This window comes from Urocitellus parryii, assembly GCF_045843805.1.
Source record: "Urocitellus parryii isolate mUroPar1 chromosome 13 unlocalized genomic scaffold, mUroPar1.hap1 SUPER_13_unloc_1, whole genome shotgun sequence".
NCBI lineage: Eukaryota > Metazoa > Chordata > Mammalia > Rodentia > Sciuridae > Urocitellus > Urocitellus parryii.
Window position 1 is genome coordinate 1691699 of NW_027551761.1, and position 25315 is coordinate 1717013.

Consider the following 25315-nt stretch of genomic DNA (forward strand, 5'->3'; position numbering starts at 1 on the left):
GTCTCTCACCCTGGCTCCTGCATCTGCAGAGGGGCCAGGTTCCAGGGAATGGACTGGTTTAAGCAAAGAGGAGAGAAAATAACTGAGTCAGGACCATGGGTCAGTAAACAGCAGCCGAGACAGGCCAGTCTTACCCAAGCGTGAGGTATGAAAAGAGTGAAAATTTAATCTAACTTAAGGTTCAGAGACTGGACCTCTGGGATGTGAATAGGATTAGATAAGGTCATCAGGGTGCAGCCAATTAATGAATCCGATAATTTTACATGAAGATGGAGAAAGACCAGAAGATACATACACACACATACTCCCTGCCTCTTGCCATGAGATGCTCTGCACTACCTCAGCACGCTGTTAGCAAGAAGACCATCATCGAAAGAGGCTCCTAGACCCTGCACCTCCGGAACTGTTAGCCAAAATAAATCTTTTCTTTATAAAGTATCCTGACCCAAGTGTTTTGTTACAATAACACAAAATGGACTACTAATACAGCCCTCAAGAATGGTCTTCACTTTTCTAAAGGGTTTTAAAAGTAAAATAAGGAATATGTGACGAAGTTTGTAAGGTGGCCAAAAGCCTAAAATATCTGGCCTATGACTGAAAAATGTTTGCTGATAGCCAGAATAATGCCACTTCCCAGAGAAACCCCTAAGAAAGCAAATGCCGCTGCTCAAGATCAACTGCCAGGAATCGACTAATAAAAAGCTCACTTTTTTCTAAGTTGTTTAACTCTGCTTTTCTAGCTGGAGCTCTCCCAATCCTGACCCAGCTCAAGAGCTGGCTCAGCCTGCTTCTCGGAAGACCCTCTTGCTCCTCGCTGCCCCAAGACCCTCCTTACAACCCAGCCAGTCAGCTTGGAGTGAGGGGACTAAGGGAAAATAGCTCAGGTCTTCTGATCACCTGTCCACCTTCTAGAGCAGCCTATTCTCTGCTCACCCCCAAGCAACTCTGCTCTTCCAAAGCATCTCTGTTATTGGAGGCAGTGAAAGAACTGAGAATCCATTTGGACCTGTGTCTAAATCACATTTCCAAATTGTTTTAACAGTAAGTAATTAAACTGATACTTTAATCCACACAAGTCCCCCACTTCAAATTCATGAGGGGAAGAGAGGGGTCAGCTTTTACTGGTACCCTAGTTATAATCTCCCATCTGTGAGACTCTGACACTATTTCAAGAACAAGTCATTCTTCTTAACCACACAAGCCACCTACACATGTCCTGTGTAACAAAGCTCATTTTATTTAATCATGACACTTTGCCAATGTTACTCCTCCCCATTCAAAACTGTTAACACAGCCGTCCTGTGAACTACTTACTAAACTACCTTCTATGGTCCACGCACTGTTCTGGCAATAGGCCTTCCCCTGAAGGCAGGGAAGAAGCCTAACTATGGGTGAAGGTTATAAATAAGTAGTGAAAATAATAGTGATAATAAACCGTGAAAAATAAATTGAGGAACTGAAAAGTTCAAAGATGAAGTTCTAAATACAGAAAAACAAGACAGAAGTGGGGGAAGCAGGGAGGTCTGCTTCAGCAAAAGTGATGAGAACCACTTTCTATGACATTTGAGCAGAGGCTTTTCCAAGCAGAGGGAACACAGAGCAATGAGCCCAGGAGGAGAATGAGCTCTGGCTGGAACAGAGTAAGAAGGGAAGTGGACAGGAGGAGACAGCAAGCAGCGGGAGCCTGGGAAGAAGGTGACAGCCGCAGTAGAAGACACCTCGCACACTTGGCATCATTTTCCCCCGCTGCTGGACCACAACCACAGACTCAGAGGGGCGACTTGGCAGCTCTAGGCAGAAGTCTGAAATGGGCTGGCGTGGCTGCCTTCCTTCCTAGAAGCTCCGGACGCGCGTCTCTGCCTCTTGGGCTTCTCCAGGCTGTCTGTATTCCTTGGCCCAGAGCCCTTTCTTTGCATCCCTATAATTTCTGCTTCTCTCGTCATTTCTCCTCAGATTCCTTCTGTCTCCTCTCATGTGGACCCTTGATTTTACACTGGGCCCTTTGGGTAAATCAAGAAAACTCCTCTCTGCCAAGTCCCCTTTAGCATGTAAGGTCACATGTTCACAAGCTCCTGGATTCAGACACAGCAGCTCTGGGAGCCTTGGATTCTGCCTCCTGTACACTGTATTCCTGGGGACTGAATAGGAGAATGAGGTGATCCATTATTATTTACTTTTTTACAGACAATATTTAGTTCTTCCTTGCTTTTAGCCAGTGGATAAACTAGAAATGGTAACAAGCTAAGTAGAGCACTCTTCTGACTTCTGTGAGTCCATCTAGCAAACTCCATGCCAGACACCAATCATGATACTGCAACAGTGTCCACTTTATGCTTTGAATATACACCTTGCTGCTCTAATACTACAATTTATTTTTTGAATGGACATGTTTCTTTCTCTTCCTCTCTCCCTGCTCCTTCCTAATCTCTCTCTCCATCCCTAAAATCAAGGGAAACAGGATTACCTTTCTTCCCATCCTGGGCAGAGTTATCTGTCCGCAGTAGACACCCACCATAGGAACAAAGTCATCTAGGCTTTGGGGATGGCACCAAAAGATCTCAGAAATGACTATCTCCCAAAATAACAAGTGAATTACAACTCTAGACATCTAGACAGAACCTGTGGAATGTAGCCTTTGAGTCACCTCTTTAAACGCCCCCTGTTCCTGCTGATGGGGAGAACTGCAGCCTTTGGGACAGGAGTACCTTGTGTTTCTCCTCTGATAACAAAGCAATAAACCTTCTTTCTCCTTTTTTTTCAAAACCGTGTCCACGTTATTGGATTGGCATCAGGGACAAGGACTGAGCTTTCACCAAAAATATTATTTTTTCTAATACTAATTTCTAATACCAAATTTGGGGGGGGGTCATCTATCCCAATTCTCCAATACCAACTGGGTATACAACAATCCAATTAAATTCTAATACTAACTCCCAAAGTTAGTACAAACCCCAGAAGCTAAGGGCTCAGGTGTACCAAACTGTCCTCACTTCAGATAACAACCACAAATCCCAAGGGCAACTGATACTTCTGACTAACTTATGGAAACCAATTGGGGGTTTCCATAAGCCCCTCCTCAGATTCATTAATTCACTATAACTCTTAGAATTCAGGAAAACCCTTTTCTTGCTTTTATAGCTGTATTATAAAGAAACAGATTCATAGGGCAAGGGATGCAACACTCCCCCAATTTCTCCAGCACATCAATGTGTTTCCCGACTTGGAAGCTCTCTGAATCCCACTGTTTTTAACATAGGTTTCTTACACAGGCCTGACTAATTAGATCATTGGTCACTGGTGACTGAACTCAAATCTCTGGCCCCTCATTATAACCCAGTGGTTGAGAGCAAGGATGCTAGAATTTCTAACCCTCTGATCCCACAATTGTTTTCCTAACTAGAAATTTCCATTCTGAAGCCAGCTGGTGGCCATACCTTATATCATCTCTATCAAAGAGAAGGCCTTCTCACCATTCAGAAAATTTTCAGTGCTTTTAGGACTCTTTGTTATGATGCTAGGACAAAGTTTGAGAGGTAGAGGCTTTGGGAGGTCCCTAATACATTTTTTAATCATACTATCATATCTCAATCTCTATCTCATGATATATGCAAAAATCAACTTATAATACATCACATCCTCAATGTAAAATATAAAACCTACGGAAGTACTAGAAGAGAACACAGAGAAAATTTTTCTGAGTTTGAGATAGACTAACATTACTTAATTCATAAGAAAGTTATCAATCATAAAGAAAAAGAATTGATAAGAAAGTCTCCAAATGAAAAATCTTTGTTCTTAAACTATAAAGAAAAGGGCAAGCCAATCAGCAGGAAGAAAAATCTGCACACATTCTATAAAAGACCTGTGCCAAGAATAATATAAATAACCCTTACAATTCTAGAAGATGCAATAAAGACCTGAACACACAAATCACAAAAAATATATGCAGATGACAAACAGGTACAAGAAAAGATGCTCAAAATTCACATCATTAGATAAATGCAAATTGGATCCACAGTGACATCTGACTACATATCTATTAGGAGGCTCAGAATTAAAAAGACTGATAATATAAAGTGTGGGAATACATGTGGAACTCCTAGACCTCTAATACACTGCTGATGAAAATGCAAAATTATACAGAAAAGAGCTAGAAGTTTCTTGGGTTTTGTTTGTTTGGGTTTTTGGTGTTAGGGATCAAACCCAGGGCCTTGTTCACAGTTGCCATTTTCCTACAAAATTAAACACACAGTTAAGATAAAACTGAGTCAGTCCACTCCTATTTACCCAAGAGAAATAAAAACACACAATCACAAAAAGATTTGTACACGAATGGTCACGGAAGCTGGAACAGTTTGAATACTGAAAGCTCCCCCAAGGTCCATGTGTTAAAGAATGGTCCCCAGGGTAGCAGTATTGGTAGACGGTAGGACAAAGTTTGAGAGGTAGAGGCTTTGGGAGGTCCCTAATCCAACTGAGGCCTGCTCTAGAAAGGAACCTTGGACCTTTCTCTCCTTTTCCTTGGCTCTCTGGCTCCTGATGTGCGTGGTTTTGCTCCTCCACACAATCTCTCTATGATATGCTACCCAAATCAATGGGGCTAATAGATCATGGACTGGAACCTGCAAAACTATGGGTCAAAATAACCTTTTTTCCTCTTTTTAAGTTAACTCAAGTATTTTGTTATAGTAAATAAAATCTAACACAGAAGTAATGAAGACAAAAGCCAAAAAAAATGGAAACTATCAACAACTATCAACTGGTGAACAGAAGAAAAAGAAAGCAGCTCATACAATGGACTACTCAGCATATAAAATAAATATTCAGCAAGGAAATAAAAAGCACACTCAGCAAATAAATGAAACTGCTGAAACATAAAACATGGGTGAAGTTCAAAGCATTATTACACTAAGTGAAAGAGGCCAAACACAAAAGACCACCTAGAATATGAATTCATTTATAAGAAATTCTAGAAAAGACGAAAGTACAGCAGCAGCACAAAGACCTAGATTTTAATAAGAGTTCAGAGTAAGGGAAAGGGACTGAAAGCTTTTAAAGTTATGAACATGATCTTTATAATGAGTGTAATCTTGGTTCAAACATTGGTCAAGACTCATTAATACCCTTAAAAAATCGTAAATTTCATTGCAAGTAAGTTATATCTCAATAATTTTTAATCATATACAACAATAAAAACTCTATGCTGACATACTGAACTAACATATATTCATGGTGTATGTCCCTTTTACATTACTTGCTCTCAAAGTGACTACTAGGCAAATATATAACAATTAAGAATCTGAAACAATATTTAACAGATCACAGGCTCCTATATAACTATTCCTGTCATGACATCTGTATTCATTTAAACAATGCACAAGTATTCAATAATGCATGTTGACAATTTTAGTGAGAAGTCTTTAGTCATAACACAATTTACTAGAATTCAAAAGTAGAAGCAAAACGACCTTTACTTTATTTGAGAGGGGAAAAAAAAGCCCACATTGATATAATTCAGTGAAACACTCAATTTAGAGTTCTAAATACAGTAATCAATTACCAAGAATTATTTATCAGCTATTTGAGGAATTTCAAACAAAAAAAAACTCTCAATCTCAGTAATTTCTCATAAAATTTCATTTTAAATGTTATGGTAAAAACAATGCACATGCACTCTGATAGGAAGTATTAGAAGAGTTGAACAAAAATAAACAGATGACTGTGATTACAGTTTCCATCTAAGGCAATAGCATAAGCAAAAGAATTCTCCTCTAATTTCATTATAGGTAAAATGCATTAAAATTTTGAGCGTCTAAACATTTCAAAGTGACAATTATTTTATCTTTTGTGTACATAAAAAATAAAGTAAACTTTTTTAAAGTGAAGAAATAAATAATCTCTACAACATACAGGGGCAGCAGCACACATTCAAGTCAATCTCTCATCATTATGTAGCCAATGCTTCAAGGTTGACTATCAAAATGCTATTTCTCAATATCTGAGAGATGTAAAGGCAGGCCATGAACCCAGAAGCAGTCTTCTTATCTACAAGTAGGTATACAAAAGTGATTCCCAAGCCACAGGGCCACTAAGATAGGTAAGTGCATAAAATTTTAATTGCAAAAATTTCTTTAAAAAGAAGTCTTCATACTTCTTTTATTTTAGATTGAAAACACATAAAGGAAACTGACAGGCAGGGCCAAGGGGGATGACTCTGCAGCAGAGTGCTTGCCCTGCCTTTGGAATCAAGAGAAGTAACTAAGCTAAGGGTCTTTAATCAGGTCCTTCACCTCACAGAGATTCTACAAACTGAAATTCTACAACTTGAAAGGATCAGAATTGTTCTTTGACATCTCTTTTCAGTCTAAAATTCTGCCTCTCAAATTTTTAATAATAATTCTGGAACTCAGCTGATGTTACAATTTAAGTTACCAAAACAGAAAAATAGATGAACATACTTTATAATTTTTTGAAGTTATTACTTTATATGTAGTTGCCTAACATAATTTGTTAATATAATTTATCATTTCAGAAATGTTTCAAGAAAATGAAATACCACCCTAAATCATGATTTTATTTATAGACATTTCACACAATTAGAGTAACAATGGGCATAACATTCTGTATACAACTGTCTACTCTTAGGTGTTTTCCACACCATCATACATAGCCTTTATATGTATTGCTTTAAAGAGTTGCTTAACATTCTGATAAGTGCATGTCTATATTCATCCATGGACATATATATTAACACAATAAAATACTAAAGGATAAAAATTATTAAATTATTATTCTTAGGGAAATAATGGAGATTTCTCAGTATAATTTTCTATACATTTTGATCTAATGGTTTTTAATGTAAAATTTGATTAAAAATTAAAAATGTAAGTGAAATATAGTTATCAATTATAAATAAATGGAAATTAGAATTAAATTAAATGGAAATTAGAAATCATGTGATCCAACCTCCAATACAATGCAGGAATCTTATCTATTTTCCTACCATTTTAGGAAAAGGATATAGGGAAATGAATCTAGTCAGAAATCAAAACACTATCAGTGAAAAGAAAAGTGGTCTGTGACTACTGAAAGAAGCTACTTAAAACTCATCCCAACAACACTACAACAGCATCAGCAAATCAATGCTTTATTTAAAGGATTAGGTGTTAGGTTCTGAGGAGACAGAAGATGATTCTCAAAGAATGAGAGCAGCTCATATGCTCAAGAAATGTGAGGCAACCCGGGTGCAGTGGCGCACATTCTATAAAAGACCTGTGCCAACTTCTTCCACAAGAATAACCAATAAATGAATATACAGTTTCTGAGGATGTTGTAGTCAAGAGACTATTACTGCTACTTCAGAAAAGAAATTACAGATTTTATGACGTGAAAGATTGAATTCTTCAACAATAACAAATAAATGCAGCCTGATTAAAATTAAGATATTTATGACAAATATAGGCTATGATGAGTTTAAATACTCTTTTAATGGTAAAGAGACTTTATTTAAAAAGAATTATATTTCATGCACACAAATATATACAGACAGACCCCAGTGGCCTACCTATTTCAAGTACATGTAAGAGAAGAAAACCTTTCAGAGAAATCTGATCGAATGGTCCAATTAGATACACTAACTAAAATAAATGACTTGGCCCAATTTTTCTACAAATCAAACACTGATTTGGGGCAGAATATAGTAACAAATGTCATAAGTTAAAATATGAAAGATGACCCATATCATGTAAAAATTTAAAAGTACATAAAGCAAAGATAGTAGATGGGATGGTACTCAAAAGCTCTTACTCAACTGATAAACAGCATCTGGTACATTATTTAATGTGCCCTTTGGGGGGAAAGGGCAACCTCTAACAGTTTCAAACTGTACTGAAGTATTAAGCCTTTTTCAAGCAATATTACTAATGTAGAGATGAAGAACAAATGAGTTACCAAGACCAAGAAATAGATTTTAAAAATTTTTAAATTCTACCAGTAATTACAGTGTGATAATTACAAATCTATTACCAACAGAAAGAGAACAGTTAGATGAATGTTAACACTTCTATTTTTTTTCTTCTTCTTCCTTTTGGTACCAGGGGTTGAACCCAGGGGCATTTAACCACTAAGCTAGATCCCCATCCTTTTTTATGTTTTACTTTGAGACAGGGTCTCAATAAATTGGTGAGGCTGGCTTTGAACATGCATCCACTGCCTCAGCCTCCCAAGATGCTAGGATTACAGGGGTGCACCACTATATCCGACAACACTTATTTTTATTTTTTTAGGTGCTGTTCTTCCCTCACAGTATCACCATTACTCCTCAGAGATTCATGTATATTCATATATTTGAGCCTGCCTTAAAACTTAACACTATACCTTTTATTTGAGGCTGCATTAAAAATCCTAACACTACAACTTTCTAATAAGCTACCCTGCAGCCCCAAAAGAACCTCACAGCCACCAGTCATGGTATGAGAGCCTTTTACCTCAAAACCATGTTAACCCTGTCCTAAAAGTTACACATATAAGAATCCTAATTCTCTTGGTCTAAATTCCTCACACTGCTCAAGAAAAAGAATTGAAAATAAATGTAAAACCTTTATAAGAAACATACAGCTATCACTTATTGGATACAGTTGGCTCTCTGTATCCATTAATTTCATCCTCAGATTCAACCAATCACAGACAGAAAATACTTGCGGGGGGGCGGGGGGGGGCGGGGGGGGATTCATAAGTACTGAACATGTACAGACTTGTATCCTTGTTATTATTCCTTAAGCAATATAGTATTACAACTATTTACATAGCATTTACATTGTATTCGGCATTGTGAAGAGCGGTGACAAGTAGATGGGAGAGCAGTGTCTGAAATTGGGGTCCCTGATGTTTTCATGGCTGTGGCATACTTAGTGCCTAGGAAAGTTAATCTGCAAAGGTGCAAGATGCCTAGTTGCTATGGTAATGCATTCCATGAGGAAGCTCTGTGCAAGAGTCTCATCAGTCTAGACCTTGATCTCAGGCATCCAGTTCCTGGGACAACCACAATGTTTCACCAGCTCTGCTGCTCCTGAACCTGCCTGCATTAACAGTAACTTTAGACAATGGACTTTCTTGAGGGACACACAAACCTCCTAAGGTTGCACATTGCAAATGTAGAATGTAACTGAGGAATAAGATGCATAATGTTGCTAACTTTCATGAATACAATGAATAATGCTTGCAAAGAATATCTTGAATCTGAATGAGCCATATATAATAAAGATTGCTAGCATGATTCTTTAGACCTGCTTCTCCTTCAGAGAGCAGTGCTCCACCCAATCCCAGCTGTTATCTTCAAAAATCTGCGTATTTGAGTCTTTATTTTTCTAATCTCCCATGGCCCCTTGCCGGAACTGCTAGTTTGGCCACACTGGTTGCAGCAGGGTAACATAAGTAATACAGAGATGATTTAAAGTATATGAAAAGATGTGGGTAGGTTATGCAAACACCACACCATTTTACATAAGGGACTTGAGCACCTGCTGATCTGTGTACTCATGGAAATTGGGAGCACGAAGGGAATTGAGGGTGAAGGTTCAGGGAGTCCTGAAACCAATCCCCTAAGGGTAGGAAGGGACAAATATAGTGCACTGTGCTTTCTCTACACTGTCACATCAAAGTCTCCACCAACCCTACTAGGCAGATAGCACTAACTTTGACAAATGTGAAAACAGAAGCCTGAATGCCTAACATCATCACCCAAGCATCTGAGGACAGTGATTCTATGTTCTTCAATGACCCAAATGGAGTTAAAGCAATCCTTTTTTAGGTATGCTACATTACATTATAAGAAAACAATAAAACCTTACCACAGCCAAAACTTTTGGAATGAATATTTCTTAATACTTTAAAATTCTGTGTTTTACAGTGGAAGCCATAGATTAAAACCTAAAAAGACTGAGTAACTAAAGAATACAGGCCATAATTAGGCACCTCTAAAAACATCTGTCTACAAATATACCCTCATGTTATAAGAACTGTTCCAAATATAGAATTCTAAGCACTCAATAAAAATTTGTTCAATGAATAAAACACTGCAATGACTTAATGTATGATTACTTCAAGGAAATTACCCTATTTATATTTTTGTTGAAATAAAATAGTTTTATGCTTCAATCAACTTCTGTCTCTATTTGATTATTAGTAAATAAATAAATTAATAATAATGATGCTGCATGTTATGAGCTTTTTATTTTGATCACACACATTTTTCACTTGTTGAAACAGATTCATTTAATATCCTGGCTTAGAAATACTAGGACATAGGGAAAATGCAAAATAACTTGATGTTTAGCTTTGAGAAATGCAACACAAACACAAAAATGTATATGTGAATTAGTTATCTTTTGCTACCGCAGACAGCACAGACACATCCAGCCCCCACCTGGATACTACCATAAACACCCATTTTCAAAGCAAATTATCTATACTTGGCACTCTGAGATGAGCCAGAAACTGCCAGTCAATTCGCGCATCTTCTGAACAACTAACATACAGGGCATAATGTTTTGTTGGACACCTAATTTTTCCTTCCCAATTGATGTTTCATAAATATGATTTATGTATGCACCACAAGCAAATTTTAATGACTCAAAATATTTTTTTGGTAAATACAGAATTTACCAAACCCACATGTTGCAAAAGATTCTAATGCTGACAGAGTAAACATGTTATTTTTCTCATGAAAAACAGACCGAGTTGCTGCCAGTAATGAAGTTTAAACCAAACCACAGAACATTTGAATGAAAAATGGGCCACTACTGAGGACACACTAATCCTTAAATATAATTTCACAATAAAAGTCATTTACATACCAGCACAGAATATCCCTGGAACTTCACTCCTGATTATTATAGTCTGAACTTTCTTATCAGATTTTAAGGCATCCACAGCTTTTGATAACTAAACCAAAATAGGAAGAACAGGAAAGAAAAAGAAAAAAAGATCATTTTCAGATTGATATCAATACTATATCTTAAAATTAGAAGCAAACAGTTTAATCTTTACACTCACTATTTTTATAAGATTTTTACTAAGTGAATTTTTGCCATAAGCTCTGTTTATTCCAAGCACCACAATTCCTGGTTAAGGGAAGGGGGGGGGAAGCATAACACTTGAGTTAGTGAGATTTTCAGAGAACACAGACTCTAGTACACCTAGCTACCTTGGGACTTAACAAACCTACCATCTCCTTAAGGTTCCTGCAAGACTTTATTCATCTTTATTTTCATATTTAGTTTCCTTTATAAGATAAACAGTTTTTTTTATTTTCTGGATTTATTGAGGTATAATTTACAAATAAAGTGATATATATTTAAAATATACAACCAGATGTTTTGATATGTGTATACATGGTGAAATGCTTGCCCTTGTTAAGCTAATTAGCATAGTCATCAAATTATGCCTTTTTAAATTTATTTTTACATTACAATTCTTAATACACCATTATACCATAATTTATCATATCTCTGATTATATATGTTGATACCAAATTCACATCTTCATACATGTATTTTGTATAACTATCATAGTTTTAAAAAACTGTTTATCTTGTATCTCATCATTATATAAGATAAACAGTTTTTTAAAAAACTATGATAGTTAAAGAACTTATAAAATCAAACTAGAGCTTAATGTTCATTACTTTTAGGGAAGAACTTCATGACCCTTCAATTTATCTCTGTAAGCATCATCAAAATAAAATGTAACATTTTACTAAATTTTAAATCACTAAATCAGACACACTAGAGAAGGTCACTTATTAGTGAACAATTGGATTATAAGACAGTACTTAAAATGTGGCTTCATCACTTCAAGCATACAGTACACAGAAATAACAGCTAACAAAACCTTGTCACATATAAAAATTACCTGATCTGTTTTTCTGCTGATATACCAGTTAACAGCTCACTAATGCTTTTTGTTATAATTCTATTTATTTCAACCCCAGGCTTTTCTCATGACTTCTGTCCCACACACTAAACCTGAGGGTATTTCTATTTTAAAAACCTATGAGCAATTCAAATTCAATCTATATAAAACAAAGATCATCATCTTATAAAAATGGAGATCTCCCTCCTAACTCTCCTAATTCTATCAAAGACTATCACCTAAATACAGTCCCCCATTCCAAGTGCAGCAGATCAATTTTCTAAAAGCAATTCTTACGCATAGAATTCATCTCTCCTTAAAATTTTTTAATAATTTATTTCAAACTACATGAATTCAAAGACCATAAATGGATAATCAAAATACTATGCAACCTGTACTCAGCCTTCTTGTCTCCTGGGTAAGCACAAACTTGCACTATATATCAGCCCTTCTACTGGGCTGAATTCGGTCCTTAGTTTTAACTGAGTAAAATGAAGGCAATGAAATGTACACATGTCTGTTCAAGAAACTGCAAAGCCGTTGTTTTAATAATTCCAAATGATCTCAGTTGATGGAGAAAAACATGAGAACTGATATCTACAACAGGCTGTACATTAAACACTGCATGACCCTGAATAGGTCTCAACAGGAATGACAACGGCTCAACTAACTGAGCACATTAGTATGCACTGCTCCAGTGCCTTATCCCTGCTAATTCACATAATCCTCACAATCCAAAAGGTAGGCACTACTTTTATTCTCAGTTAACAGATAAGGAAAGACTTGAAGAGGTTAAGAACCTTTAGCCAGTAAGGAGCAATCAAACTCCACACTTCAATGAGTATGGTTCACCATTCAAGCTTCAGTTTAGTAGCTAACTGTGAAGGAGATGTGTTCGTTAAACTATATTGAGTATGCATTTTGGTACTCAGCCCTCAAGGAACTAGAGTCTAGGAGGGAAAGATAAACATTAATAATCAGCAGACTATTTAATCAAAATGTTGTATACAAGTGTTACTATAGATATGCTATATAGTAACTTATAGCCAGAACTGATATGATCTGGGGACAAAGGGAGATGGCTAACAAAAGCTTACCCACTATTTGAGGTGAGCTGAGAAGAATGCATTAAGGTGGGAAGGCCGGAAGACGGCTGAATTCCAGGCAGAGGAAACACAGGAGAAGGCATAAATCAGTCCTGGTCCCATTTTTCCCCACAGGAAAAAGCACAAACAAGTAACAGTCCACAGAAAGGAGAATGGAGAAGAGAGTACAAGACTCAATGTCTTCAATGAGGGACTCAATGTCCCTTCAAGTCCTGCTAAAAATCTGGCCTTTATCCTAAGAACAAGGAGTAACCTCTGGAGCAGATATACACACACCTACACACACACAAAACGAGAAAGGGGATCAGCCAGAAGTGCACAGGATAGAAGCTCAAGGCACACTCTGTAGTCCAGTCAGGAGATGTCAGGTTTGGCTGAGGCTGACAGTGGTAGAAATAAAGGGAACTGAAAGGATTCATGAGCTATTCAAGGTACAATTTAAAATGAGTCACTGATGACTGGACTAAGGATTAACTGAACTGAAGAGAAGTGTTGGGATTCCTGGCTTCAGCAAATGGACAGAAGGAAATGACATTTAATAAAACAAATCTATTAAAAATGACCAATGTGAGATCTTGAGGGGGGTAAAGCTCCTGAGTTCGGTTTTGAATTAAAGGGAAGCTGAAATGTCTTTTGAGGTACGAACTCCAGGGGCAGAAGCTAAGAATGCAGACTCTGAGCTGGGGCTCAGATCCCAGTCTATCACTTACTAGCTATCTGACTTTGGGCAAGTTACTTAACCACTTTGACCCTCAGTTTCTTCATTAAGATACAAATAATTCCAAATGCCATGGAGAGACATGGTGCAAGGACCAAATGATATGACACACTTAAAACTTACAGCACAAGTACCTAATTACTATCTCTCCTTCTAGCACAAACATTTTTGGTGCATTAAGTTACTAATGTTTTATCATAAACTTTGCTAGATACTGCTGATATCATTATTAAAAATTCCATCAAAATGCTTCTACCATAGTTAATTCCAGCAGTTTTTGAACTTACATTATGAAATTGATGTTTTTATCATAATTTATGTCCCCTTTGTTCCATACTATATTTAGAGATTTTTTTTAAAAGTATGTTTTAAGGAGCTTGCATTATCTATATACTTTATAGCAGGACAATAAAGGGAGCCTCCTAAAAATACGTTAACTGAGAATCCCTGGACTATCATTCAATACTGAATATCATATCTCTGACAATATATGGGAAAATAATGTCCTTTTATAATAAGTTTCACCAATTTTCTGAGCTAAAGTTGAGTTAACTAAGTTAAATGTTCATTAGCTCTTTTATGAATTACCTATTTTTATTATTTGCCTATTAAATCATTTTCTTCCAGGACATGGTGTAATGTTCCACGTTTTTAGGTCTTTCATTCTTTTTGGGGGGACCTGTAGGCTTTCAGGCATAGTTCTAGCACATGTTTTGGAAGGCTACTTGTTCTTGTGAAGGCTTTTATTTCTATTTCAGTTATAATTTCTAATCACATATTATAAGTATATGAAAAGTTTTGTGGTATCATCTTTAGTATTTTCCTAGAAAATTTATGAACAGTTAACAGATTTAATGAGTGATTATCTTCAATCTTCCAAGGACATGATCAATCATCATCTAGAAATGTTGGCAGTAACATTTTTCTGTTCCAGTGGTGACTTAAATTTCCTTCTCTTACCATTTTACTTTAACTAGAACTACAAAACGAATACAGATGATTTGCAAAGATAACAAGTTTCCTTATTTTATCAACATCTTTAATGAGAATGCTTCTGCCATTTCATCAATTGTTATGCTTGCTACAGGTTTCTTCTACTGGCTTTTAACAAGTTGTAAAAATTTATTTCTAAGTTCACACTTGCTTTAAAAAAGGCCATTCAGGGTGTGACTCTACTTTGTGTACAACCAGAGATATGAAAAATCGTGCTCTATATGTGTAATATAAATTGTAATGCATTCTGCTGTCATATATAACAATTTTTTTTTAAAAAAAGGTCATTTAGGCCACAATACAAAGAATGGATCAGAAAAAAGCAAGATAAATGGATGGAGTTGGAGAAGATAATGCTAAGTAAAGTTAGCCAATCCCAAAAAAACAAATGCCGAATGTTTTCTCTGATATAAGGAGCTGATTCATAGTAGGATAGGGAGGGGGAACATGGGAGGGACAGACGAACTCTAGATAGGGAAGAGGGGTGGGAGGGGAAGGGGGGGAAGGGGGATGAAATCATGGTGTAATGTGATGGACATCATTATCCAAAGTACATGTATGAAGACACGAATTGGCATGAATATACTTTGCATACAATCAGAGATATGAAAAATTGTGCTCTATATGTGTAATATAAATTGTAAGGCATTCTGCTGTCATATATAAGAAAAATTAATTTAAATAGAATAAAGACATACCTTCCCACTCCACCTCCCCCCCCAAAAAAAAAAAAAGAAAACAAAAAACAAAATGCTTGGGGCCAGAAGACATTTCAAATTTTTTCAGGATTTTAAAATATTTGCATATACATAATGAGATGTCTTCAGGACAGGACCAAAGTCTAATAATGTATGTTTCACATACACCTTCTATAAGTATTCTGAAGGCAATTTTACACACTATTTTTAGTTTGCCTGCATTTTGACTGCCATCTGTCACATGAGGTAGGGCATGGAATTTTCCATTCATAACAACATGCCCAAAACTCTAAAGGTTACAAATTCTGAAGCATTTCAGATTTCAGATTTTCAGAGTACAGATGCTCAGTCTGTACTAGCAAACCAATCCAGATCCAAGAACTGTAGACCAAAAGCATAATAGGAGCTTTAGACATCATGATCAGGTGAGATTTATTCCAAGAATGCAAGAGAAGTTCAACATACTAAAATCAAAGTAATACACTACATCCATAGAATAAAGAAAACATTCTTAAAATCATATGATCATCTTAACTAATGTAGAAAAAGCATATGACAAAGCCTAACTCTCTTGGATGATTATTAAATAATTAAAGCAACAACTAGTAAGAGATAGAAACTTTAACTCAACCTGATAAAGGGCATTTATGAGAAACCACAGCTGACATCACCAGATTCAGCAATGAAAGTGAAAGTCTTTCTCAAAGATAAGGAATGAGAAGAATGCCTATTTTCACCACAGCCACGTTAACATGGTACAGGAAGTTCTAGCCAAGTCAATTATGCGAAAAGGAAAGAAAAGGAAACAGAAACCAAGTATCATACAAATTTGCAAGAAAGAAGTAATTCCCACTCATAAAGGACATAATCCTATAAAGAGAAAATCAGATCCAAAAAAAGCACTAATAAAGGAATTCAGGAAAATTCACATAATTACAGACTGACAATGAACAACCCAAAAATGAAATTAGAAAACACAATTTGCAACAAATCAAAAACAATGAACTTGGAATTCCACTTTGCAGTCCAGCATAAGAAGCCAGAAATTGTCACTCAATTCTAACCAAAAAAAAAAAAAAAACCTGAAGAAACTGAAAAAACAATAATTTATCGTAGAACTATGAGAAAAGAGAGGCCTACCAGGACTAACTACTGCCCCCCAAAATTAATGAGACAGAGAATTGTGGCTTGTCTGAGCAGAAGTTCAAAGGTATAAACCTCAGTGCAGAGGTTGTAGCTCAGTGGCAGAGCACTTGCCTCACATGTGTGAAGCACTGGGTTCGATTCTCAGCACTGCATATAAATAAATGAATAAAACAAAGGTCCATCAACCACTACAAAAAATAAAATAAATATATAAATAACATAAAATAAAAAGGCATAAATCTCCACAAGAACTACTGCTGAGGTATGGAAACTGGAGCAAACTGCTGAAGTTTCATATGGACAAGTATGAGAGAGAAAAACTCCAGAGAAATCCAGTCACCAGCTAAGGAAAGATTGTTTGAGCTTCAGGATAGCACAACAGAAATCACCAAAACTGGAAAACAAAAAGAAAGAAAATGATACCAGATCCAAGAACTGTAGACCAAAAGCAGTAACACACACAATGAGAACTCCAGAAAGAAAAAGAGAGAAAAGAAAAAACTAACCAAGCTGGGTGCAGTGGCATATACCATTTGAGGCCAGCCTTGGCAAGACCCTGTCTCAAAATAAAAAATAAAAAGGGCTGAAGATGTGGTCCACTTTATACTGGGTTCCATCCCCAGTGCAAAATATAAATATACATATGCATAAATATACATATAATTACATATATATTTGAAAACATAATGATCAATAATATCAAATTAATGACAGACACTAACCTACTGATTCAGGAATGGCATAGAAGATCAGGAGGATGAATACCCAAAACACTACATCCCGACACATCATTTTCAAATTCTAGAACGTCAAAGACAAAGAAAAAAAAAATCCTGAAAGAGGTCAGAGAATCAAAATTTCAACTAAAAGGGGCAAAGAAAAAAATTATAGACAACTTATCCTCAGAAATGAGGTAAGCAAGAGGAGACTGGAGTGAAATACAGTCATGCCTATACCATGTGAGAACATTCCAGTCAATGACAGATCACATAAACAACAGTGGTCCCACAGATTATAACTAATTTAAACTTTCCTATCAGCTAGTGATGTCAAATCCATCCCAGTATTGCAGCACAATACATAACTCACATATTTCTGATGATTTTGACATAAACAAATCTACTGTGCCACTGGTCATATGAAAGTATAGCACATATAATTATGTATAGCAAATAAATTCTTGATAATAGTAATAAATGACTGCTACTGGTCTATGTATTTACTATGCTATTTCTTTAATCATTATTTTAGAGTGCACTCCTTCTACTAATAGAATTTTGTTGTAAAACAGCACACTATGTTACAATGGCAGTAACCAGATATATCACATGTTTAACACATCTCATGATTTCCATCATTTTTTCTCATGCTTAATTTAATCTCAAATTATTTTGTTCATCATGGCCCTAGGAGCTACAAGCAAATCACACACACACACACACACACACACACACACACACAATACATCCTATAAACAGTAGGCTATGTAAGCTATAACATCAACGTTTATGTACACTGTATGATGTTCACACAATGACAAAATTACCTAATGACATAGTTCTCAAAATGCGTGCCCCATTAAGCAACATATGACTATAGTTAAAGTGTTGGGGGGGGGGAACCCTCCAACTTAGAATTCTTAAAACTGTAAAAATATCCTTTGAAAGCAAAACAGAAGTAAGCCTTTCTCAGATTAAAAGAAAAAAAAAGAAGTTGAGGAAATATATTGCCAGTAGATCTGCCTGCAAAAATTAGTAGAAGAAATTATTTATACAAGAAGTAAAATCAAGAACCAACAAATGGGATGGATCAAACTGAAAAACTTCCTCAGAGCAAAGAAACAATCAAGAACATAAGAGAGAGCCTACAGAATGGGAGAGAATCTGACACTTCCACCTCAAATATAGCACTCATCTCCGGGATACACAAAAAACTCAAAAACCTAACACCAAAAAACAAACTCAAGCTGAACAAGCACTTCACAGAAGAGATAAAAATGGTCAAAAAATATGTGAAAAAAATGTTCAACATCTCTAGCAATTAGAGAAATGCAAATTAAAACTACACTGAGATTCCAAGTCACTCCAGTCAGAATGGCAATTATCAAGAATATAAGTAGCAACTCCAACATGGGCGGGCTGAAGAGCCAGCGCGCTGGGCTAGGCGTTTGCCGCAGGCCGACTCACCCCCGGATCGCAGGCTGCTGCCTCTACCCCGCACTTACCTGGCTTGGGACCCGAGGTCCTGAGCAGGCGCCTCTGAGCGTCGTGGCCACCGAAGCGTCCAGACCTTCGCCGCTGGGCTCGGCGGACTCATCCCCCCAGGATCGCCACGATGCGAGTAGCAACGGGAACCCGCGCATCCCCCACCTCTCCTCGGCCGGGCAGCATCTTTACAGCTCCGCACCGCCGCTGTCCCACACTGGAGTCGCCGAATACCAGCCGCCACCCTACTTTCCACCGCCCTACCAGCAGCTGGCTTACTCTCAGTCGGCAGATCCCTACTCGCATCCGGCGAAGCCTACGCTGCGGCCATCAACCCCCTGCACCATCCTTTGACAAGGATGCCAAGACAATTCAATGGCAAAATATAAAAATAAAAAAAGTTTATCAACAATTATTGTAGGAAAAGTAATTCTGACATGGAAAAAAAACATGGAGTTGAGCCCCTTCCTCACATCATATACAGCAATTAACTCAAAATGGATCAAAGATACAAATGTACGCTAAAACTACAAAATTATTAGAAGTGTGTCTGTGTGTATGCGTGTGTGTGTGTGTATGAGTGTGTGCATGTATGCACCTTCACAATCTTGAATTACCAGGTAAATTTCATAATTAAGAAACACCAAAAAAAAAAAAAACAAGTAACAAAAGAAAAAAAACTTGTAAGACTTTATTTAAAAAATTAAAAATCCACAGAATAGGAGAAAATATTTGCAAACTACACATCTGATATGTTAACAGTAAGCAGTTCAATGGTTCCTCTAAAAAAAAAACCATAAAATTATCACATGACATATATTCAAACAAATAATCATACACAAATATTAAAAAACATTCATAATATCCAAATAGTGGAAACAAAATGTGATGTATCCATATGATGAAATATTACTCAGTCATAAAAAGGAACGAAGCTATGGCATGAAAAAACCTTGAAAATACTAATCTGAAAAGCAATCAGATAACCACCCCCCCTCCAAAAAAAAAAATCCCACATGTACCGTCCATTTATACAAAACATATAGTATAGGTGAATCGATACCAGCAGAAAAAAGATTAGAGGTTTCCAAAGGCTAGAGGGGAGAAGGCAATCAGAAGACAGGGATGTAGAAGTTTGTAAAAAAGTTTAAAGAAAGTATTCTGGAATTAGATAATGGTTGCAATTGTGCAACATGGTAGACAAACTAAAACCTACTGAATTATACACTTAAAAAGTTTAAAATGATAAATTTTGTATATGAATTTCATCTCAATTTACAAAAGAAAAAAAGAGGGTGAATATACTTAGGGAGACCAATCAAGACACTACTGCTGAGATCTATATAAAGTATGACAATTACACAGATTTCATCTGCAGTAGTCACAATAGGAAGTAGACTGATTCCAGAGACATAGTGAAGGTATTATCAACAAAAATGTTATCAGTAATATTATAAGCACTGTTCATATTCAACGTGTAGATAAGGCATAACAATTATGATAAGAGAACAAAATGTAACTGTCGTAAATTTTGATGATATAAATGAGTGTTATCAATGCCAGAAATTGGAAGGCAGAAGACAAACTAGAGCAGCAAACCTTCTCTTATCTTACATCAAAAGGAGGCCAGATATTGTCTATAAAAATTAATAATGTATGTTAACACAAATCAGAAAGGCAGTAAATAAAATTACTGTTATTCACAGCAGAGACTCTAGATGTTTTAAAGTCTTCAATTTTGATAAAGAGACTGAAAGTGAAGTGGCACCTTTCTGTAATGCTGCCTTTTATATTTCACCATGGGAAAGTATATTTTTACTTCTAAAAATTTTGCCAACTTCAATAACCTCAATCATCATTACTAATAAATTATACAGAATAAGCCACTGAAAAGTAGTGACCAAAAGACCGTTTGATAACCACATATATAATCCAAGCCCCCTGAAAATGTTACACTAAGTTGTAACAACCCACACTAAAAAGACATAATGATCCTGTGATATTTGTATCAAATTATGTCAATTAAGAACTGAAAGAGGGGGCTGGGGCTCAGCAGAGCGCACTTGCCTGGCATGTGTGAGGCACTAGGTTCAACTCTCAGCCACCACATATAAATAAATTTTTAAAAATAAAGGTCTATCAACAATTTAAAAAATATGTTTTTAAAAAAGAACTGAAAGAATTGCAAGGAGAAATAGACAAATCCAGAATTACAGCTGCAGATATCAACTCTCTGCTAAGTGACAGAGCAGGCAGAAAATCAGGGTACAGCTGAACAGAATACCACCACTGATCAACTAAATGAAACTGAATAACAAAACTAGTTGAATATAGAATAACCCACAACAGCAGAATGAATACATGTTCTTCCCAAGCTCACAGAAACATTCACCAAGAACGACCACATTGTGTGCCAAAAACACACCTTAACAAATTTAAAAGAACAGAAATAATACAAAGTGTGCTCTCAGACCACCATGGAAAGAAACTGGAAATCAATAACAGAAATCTCAGCTCCAAAATACTTAGAGATTAAATAAGGCACTTCTAAATAATGCATACATCTTGAAAAAAAGTGTCAAGACAAAATTTAAAATATGTAGAAGTAAACAAAAATTTACTTATCAAAACAAATGACATGCAGCAGAGCTTACAGGAAAATTTATAGCATTAGACAAATAAAACTAAAATCAGTAATTTAAGCTTCTACCCTAAGAAACTAGAAGAAAAGCAGTCTGGCAAATGGTGCACACCTGTAATCCCAGCTACTCAGGAGATAGAGGCAGAAGGATTGCAAGTTCAAGGCCATCCTCAGCAACTGAATGAGATACTCAGCATCTTAATGAGACCTCCATCTCAAAATAAAAAATAAAAAGGGCTGGAGATGGAGCTCAGTGGTAAAACACCCTGAGTTCAATCTCTAGTACCAAAAACAAAAATCAGCTAGAAGTAAAATAAATTGAAAATAAAATAAGCAGAAAAAAAATTCAATTAACAGAAATCAATGAAAGTGAAAATAGGAAACCAATACAGAAAAGTGAACAAACCAAAAGCTGCTTTGTTTGGTTTCTGTTTTGTTTTGTTTTGTTTTTTTAAGATCACTAAGTTGATAAGCCTCTAGCCAGGCATTTTATAAAAAAAGAGAAAATACAAATTACTGACCTCCCCCCATTAAATGCATAATAAAAGAAAGTTATAAACAATTTTATGACCACAAATTTGATAATTTAGATTAAATGGGCCAACTCCTTGGAAGATAAAAAACAGACAAACAGAACTGAAAAAGCCTATATCCATTAAAGAAACTGAATCGATAAGCAATAAGCTTCTAGAACAAAAGTATCAGAGCCAGAAAGTTTTGCAGGTAAATCCCACTATCAAAATATCAAGAAAATTATATCATAACTCTACAATCGCTTCCAAAAAACAGATGCAAAAAGAAAACATCCAAGCTCATTCTATCGAGTTAGCATTATCCACATACCAAAGACAAAGAAAGACATTACAAGAATGAAAAACTAAAGACTACTCTCTCATAAACATAGACATAAAAACTCTCAAACAAAATACACTCTCACAAACATAGACATAAAAGTTCTCAAACAGAAAGGGAGGAGGAAGATGGCGGCGGGGGCGAGGTGAAGTGTTGGCAGTGGAAAGGGGTTCGGGCGCGGGGGGTGGGGGGACGCGGAGTGATGGCCCGCGACGGCAGCAGGGGAGGATAAAAAGCCATCACGCCGCGGGTGTGGGTGGGAGGGAGAGGTGGGCGCCCGAGCGCCACAAGAGTATGACGGGGCTGTACGAGCTGGTGTGGCGGGTGCTACACGCGCTGCTCTGCCTGCACCGCACGCTCACCTCCTGGCTCTGCGTTCGGTTCGGCACCTGGAACTGGATCTGGAGGCGCTGCTACCGTGCCGCCTCCACCGCGGTCCTAGCGCTGCTCGGCTTTGCGCTCCACAAGCCCCCGGCAGTAGGCAGGAACCGCCGTCACCACCGGCTCCCGCGCGGGGGGCCGGGTCCGGCCGCCGCCCACCCCCGGCTGCGCTGGCGCGCGGACGGCCGTTCCCTGGAGAAGCTACCTGTACATATGGGCCTGGTGATCACCGCGGAGGAGCAGGAGCCCAGCTTCTCGGACATCGGGAGCATCGTGGTGTGGTGTATGGCTGTGGGGATCTCCTACATTAGCGTCTACGACCACCAAGGTATTTTCAAAAGAAATAATTCCAGATTGATGGATGAAATTTTAAAACAACAGCAGGAACTTCTGGGCCTAGATTGTTCCAAATACTCACTGGGGTTTGCAAATAGTAATGACAAAGATGATCAAGTTTTAAATTGCCATTTGGCAGTGAAGGTGCTGTCCCCAGAAGATGGAAAAGCAGATATTGTGAGAGCTGCTCAGGACTTTTGCCAGTTAGTAGCCCAGCAGCAAAAGAGATCTACAGATTTGGATGTAGATACGTTAGACAGTTTACTTAGTTCAAATGGTTACCCTGATCCCGATTTAGTATTGAAGTTTGGTCCTGTGGACAGCACATTAGGCTTTCTTCCCTGGCAAATCAGATTGACTGAGATTGTCTCTTTGCCTTCCCACCTAAACATCAGTTATGAGGACTTTTTCTCTGCCCTTCGTCAATATGCAGCCTGTGAACAGCGTCTGGGAAAGTAGTGATCCCTGGTTGCATAATTTGATTTCAGGCTTTTGGAGAAAAGGACCCAAGTGACTCTGATGTTTACAAAGCACCTATGAAACCCTGTGCACACCTAGTTCATATTCCTCATAATTTATCAACAAACACAAAAAAGTGTCTTACTTGAGAGTGAGTGTATGGCGGGTGTGTGTGTGTGTGTGTGTGTGTGTGTGTGTGTTGTGTGTGTGTATGGAATTAAACTTATAAATGGGGGAAGTATTGGATAATGAAATATATAGACCTACAACTTTGAGCATATAGCAATGTTATAGGAGCCAAGATTTCAGATATAAAGCTTTGGGCCCCTACTACTTCCCTGTTTTTGTGGGGAGTAGAGGGAGAGAGTGATTAGAACTGTTTGGGTTGTTTGGGGAGAAGGGAATAATTTTTGTTGACTCTTTCCTAGTGACCAAACTTTAATTTTTAAAAATAATATATTATTAAATGAAGGTATTCTCAGTTTGAGGGAGTCGCAGGGGAGTGGAGTTCTGTGTTGCTCACTTGTTAAAAGCTTGCTCCTCTTCAGAGGAGAGAGAATATCTACCTTGAGATATCCGTCCACGTTCATTTCTTACTTCATTGTAGTTAAACAATGTGACTTGAGAATGTTGCTCTGGTGTCTGTGTTCTGTGTTGTGAAGAACATTTGAAAAGAACTCTTGCTACACTGAAATGCAGAATTTAAAAAATTTAAATGTTGAATTAGGCAATCAAAATGGAAAAAAATTGAATAAGTTGTAATCTTAAAAGTAAAGATGGAAAATTTCTTAGAAAAGAAAAGTTTTGATTTCCTATTTTGTGTAATGAGTAGTATGCTGCATAGTACCCAAAGTTGGTTTAAAAAATATTTCCAGTAACTATTTTTATTTAAAATGAGCATTTGAGAGAAATTATCAGGGCAGCTCTTTTCCTTAGTAGTAACCTATTCATCTTTGAAATAACACCTGGGATTTTTTTTTTCTTTTCCAGTAAATTCCAGTGGTGACTTTGCATAAAAAAATAAGTAGGATTGAGACCTGTGTGTGGGGAAAAATATTACCAAAGTCTACAAAAATAATTTAGATTAATTTTATATGTTCTCTTTTATGACAGAGAACTCATTGGTTCTGTATTTTTAAATGAATAAATGATTTCTTGAAAGATGTTTGAAATTTTCCCCTCACTGCTGATCCTTGGACAGAAACCATACTTTATATTTGATGGACTGTTTTCAGAAAACTCTCTTACAACAAGTGTACAGTAGTTATCTAAAATTGTACTTTTAGAATGAAGTAGTGTAAATACTAGGTCTCAGAAGTCTAAAAAACAGCAAAGAAGACTGAATTTGGAAAGCATGGTCTGGAAATGCTTGTCAGATTCTAAAGTAATGAAGAATAAATGTTTCAACTTTGGATTATAAAACCCCATTTATGATTTTAAAAATACACTTGAAATAAAAATGATTAAACTAAAAAAAAAAAGTTCTCAAACAAAATATAAGCAAATCAAATACAACAATCTATAAAAAGAATTTTATAACACAAATAAATAGAATTTACTCCAGGTATGTAAGTCTGGGTCAGTATTTGAAAATCATTTAGTGGAAGTTATCACAACAATAGGCTAAATAAGAAAAACCATGATTATCCCAATATGACAGAAAAAAACATTTGACAAAATTCAACTCAAAACACTCAACAAACTACAAATTTGAGGAAGTTTCCCAACTGATAAAGGGAATATACCAAGAAAAAAAATTACTAACATCACAACTAATCACTAACATCAATGTTCCCTCCCCTCTCCTCAGCAAGATCAGGGACAGGACAAGCATGTTTGCTCTCAATATTTTTATTCCACTGTCATGGAGG

The 25315-nt window shown here is 36.7% G+C and overlaps 1 protein-coding gene and 1 pseudogene across 1 annotated transcript in view; one reads left to right on the top strand and one right to left on the bottom strand.

The window, feature by feature from the left end:
• The window catches only part of LOC144251292 (methylglutaconyl-CoA hydratase, mitochondrial-like), a 79127-nt gene extending 67900 nt beyond the window's left edge, over positions 1-11227 (bottom strand). Inside the window, exons 1-2 of the mRNA XM_077794325.1 lie at positions 11204-11227; positions 10854-10941 (exon numbers count right to left, since the gene is read on the bottom strand). Of these exons, the coding sequence (XP_077650451.1) occupies positions 10854-10941; positions 11204-11227 (112 nt within the window). The remainder of the gene's footprint in view (positions 1-10853; positions 10942-11203) is intronic.
• Positions 11228-22415: 11188 nt separating this feature from the next.
• Positions 22416-24880, top strand: LOC144251294 (dehydrodolichyl diphosphate synthase complex subunit NUS1 pseudogene; annotated as a pseudogene).
• Positions 24881-25315: the final 435 nt, after the last annotated feature.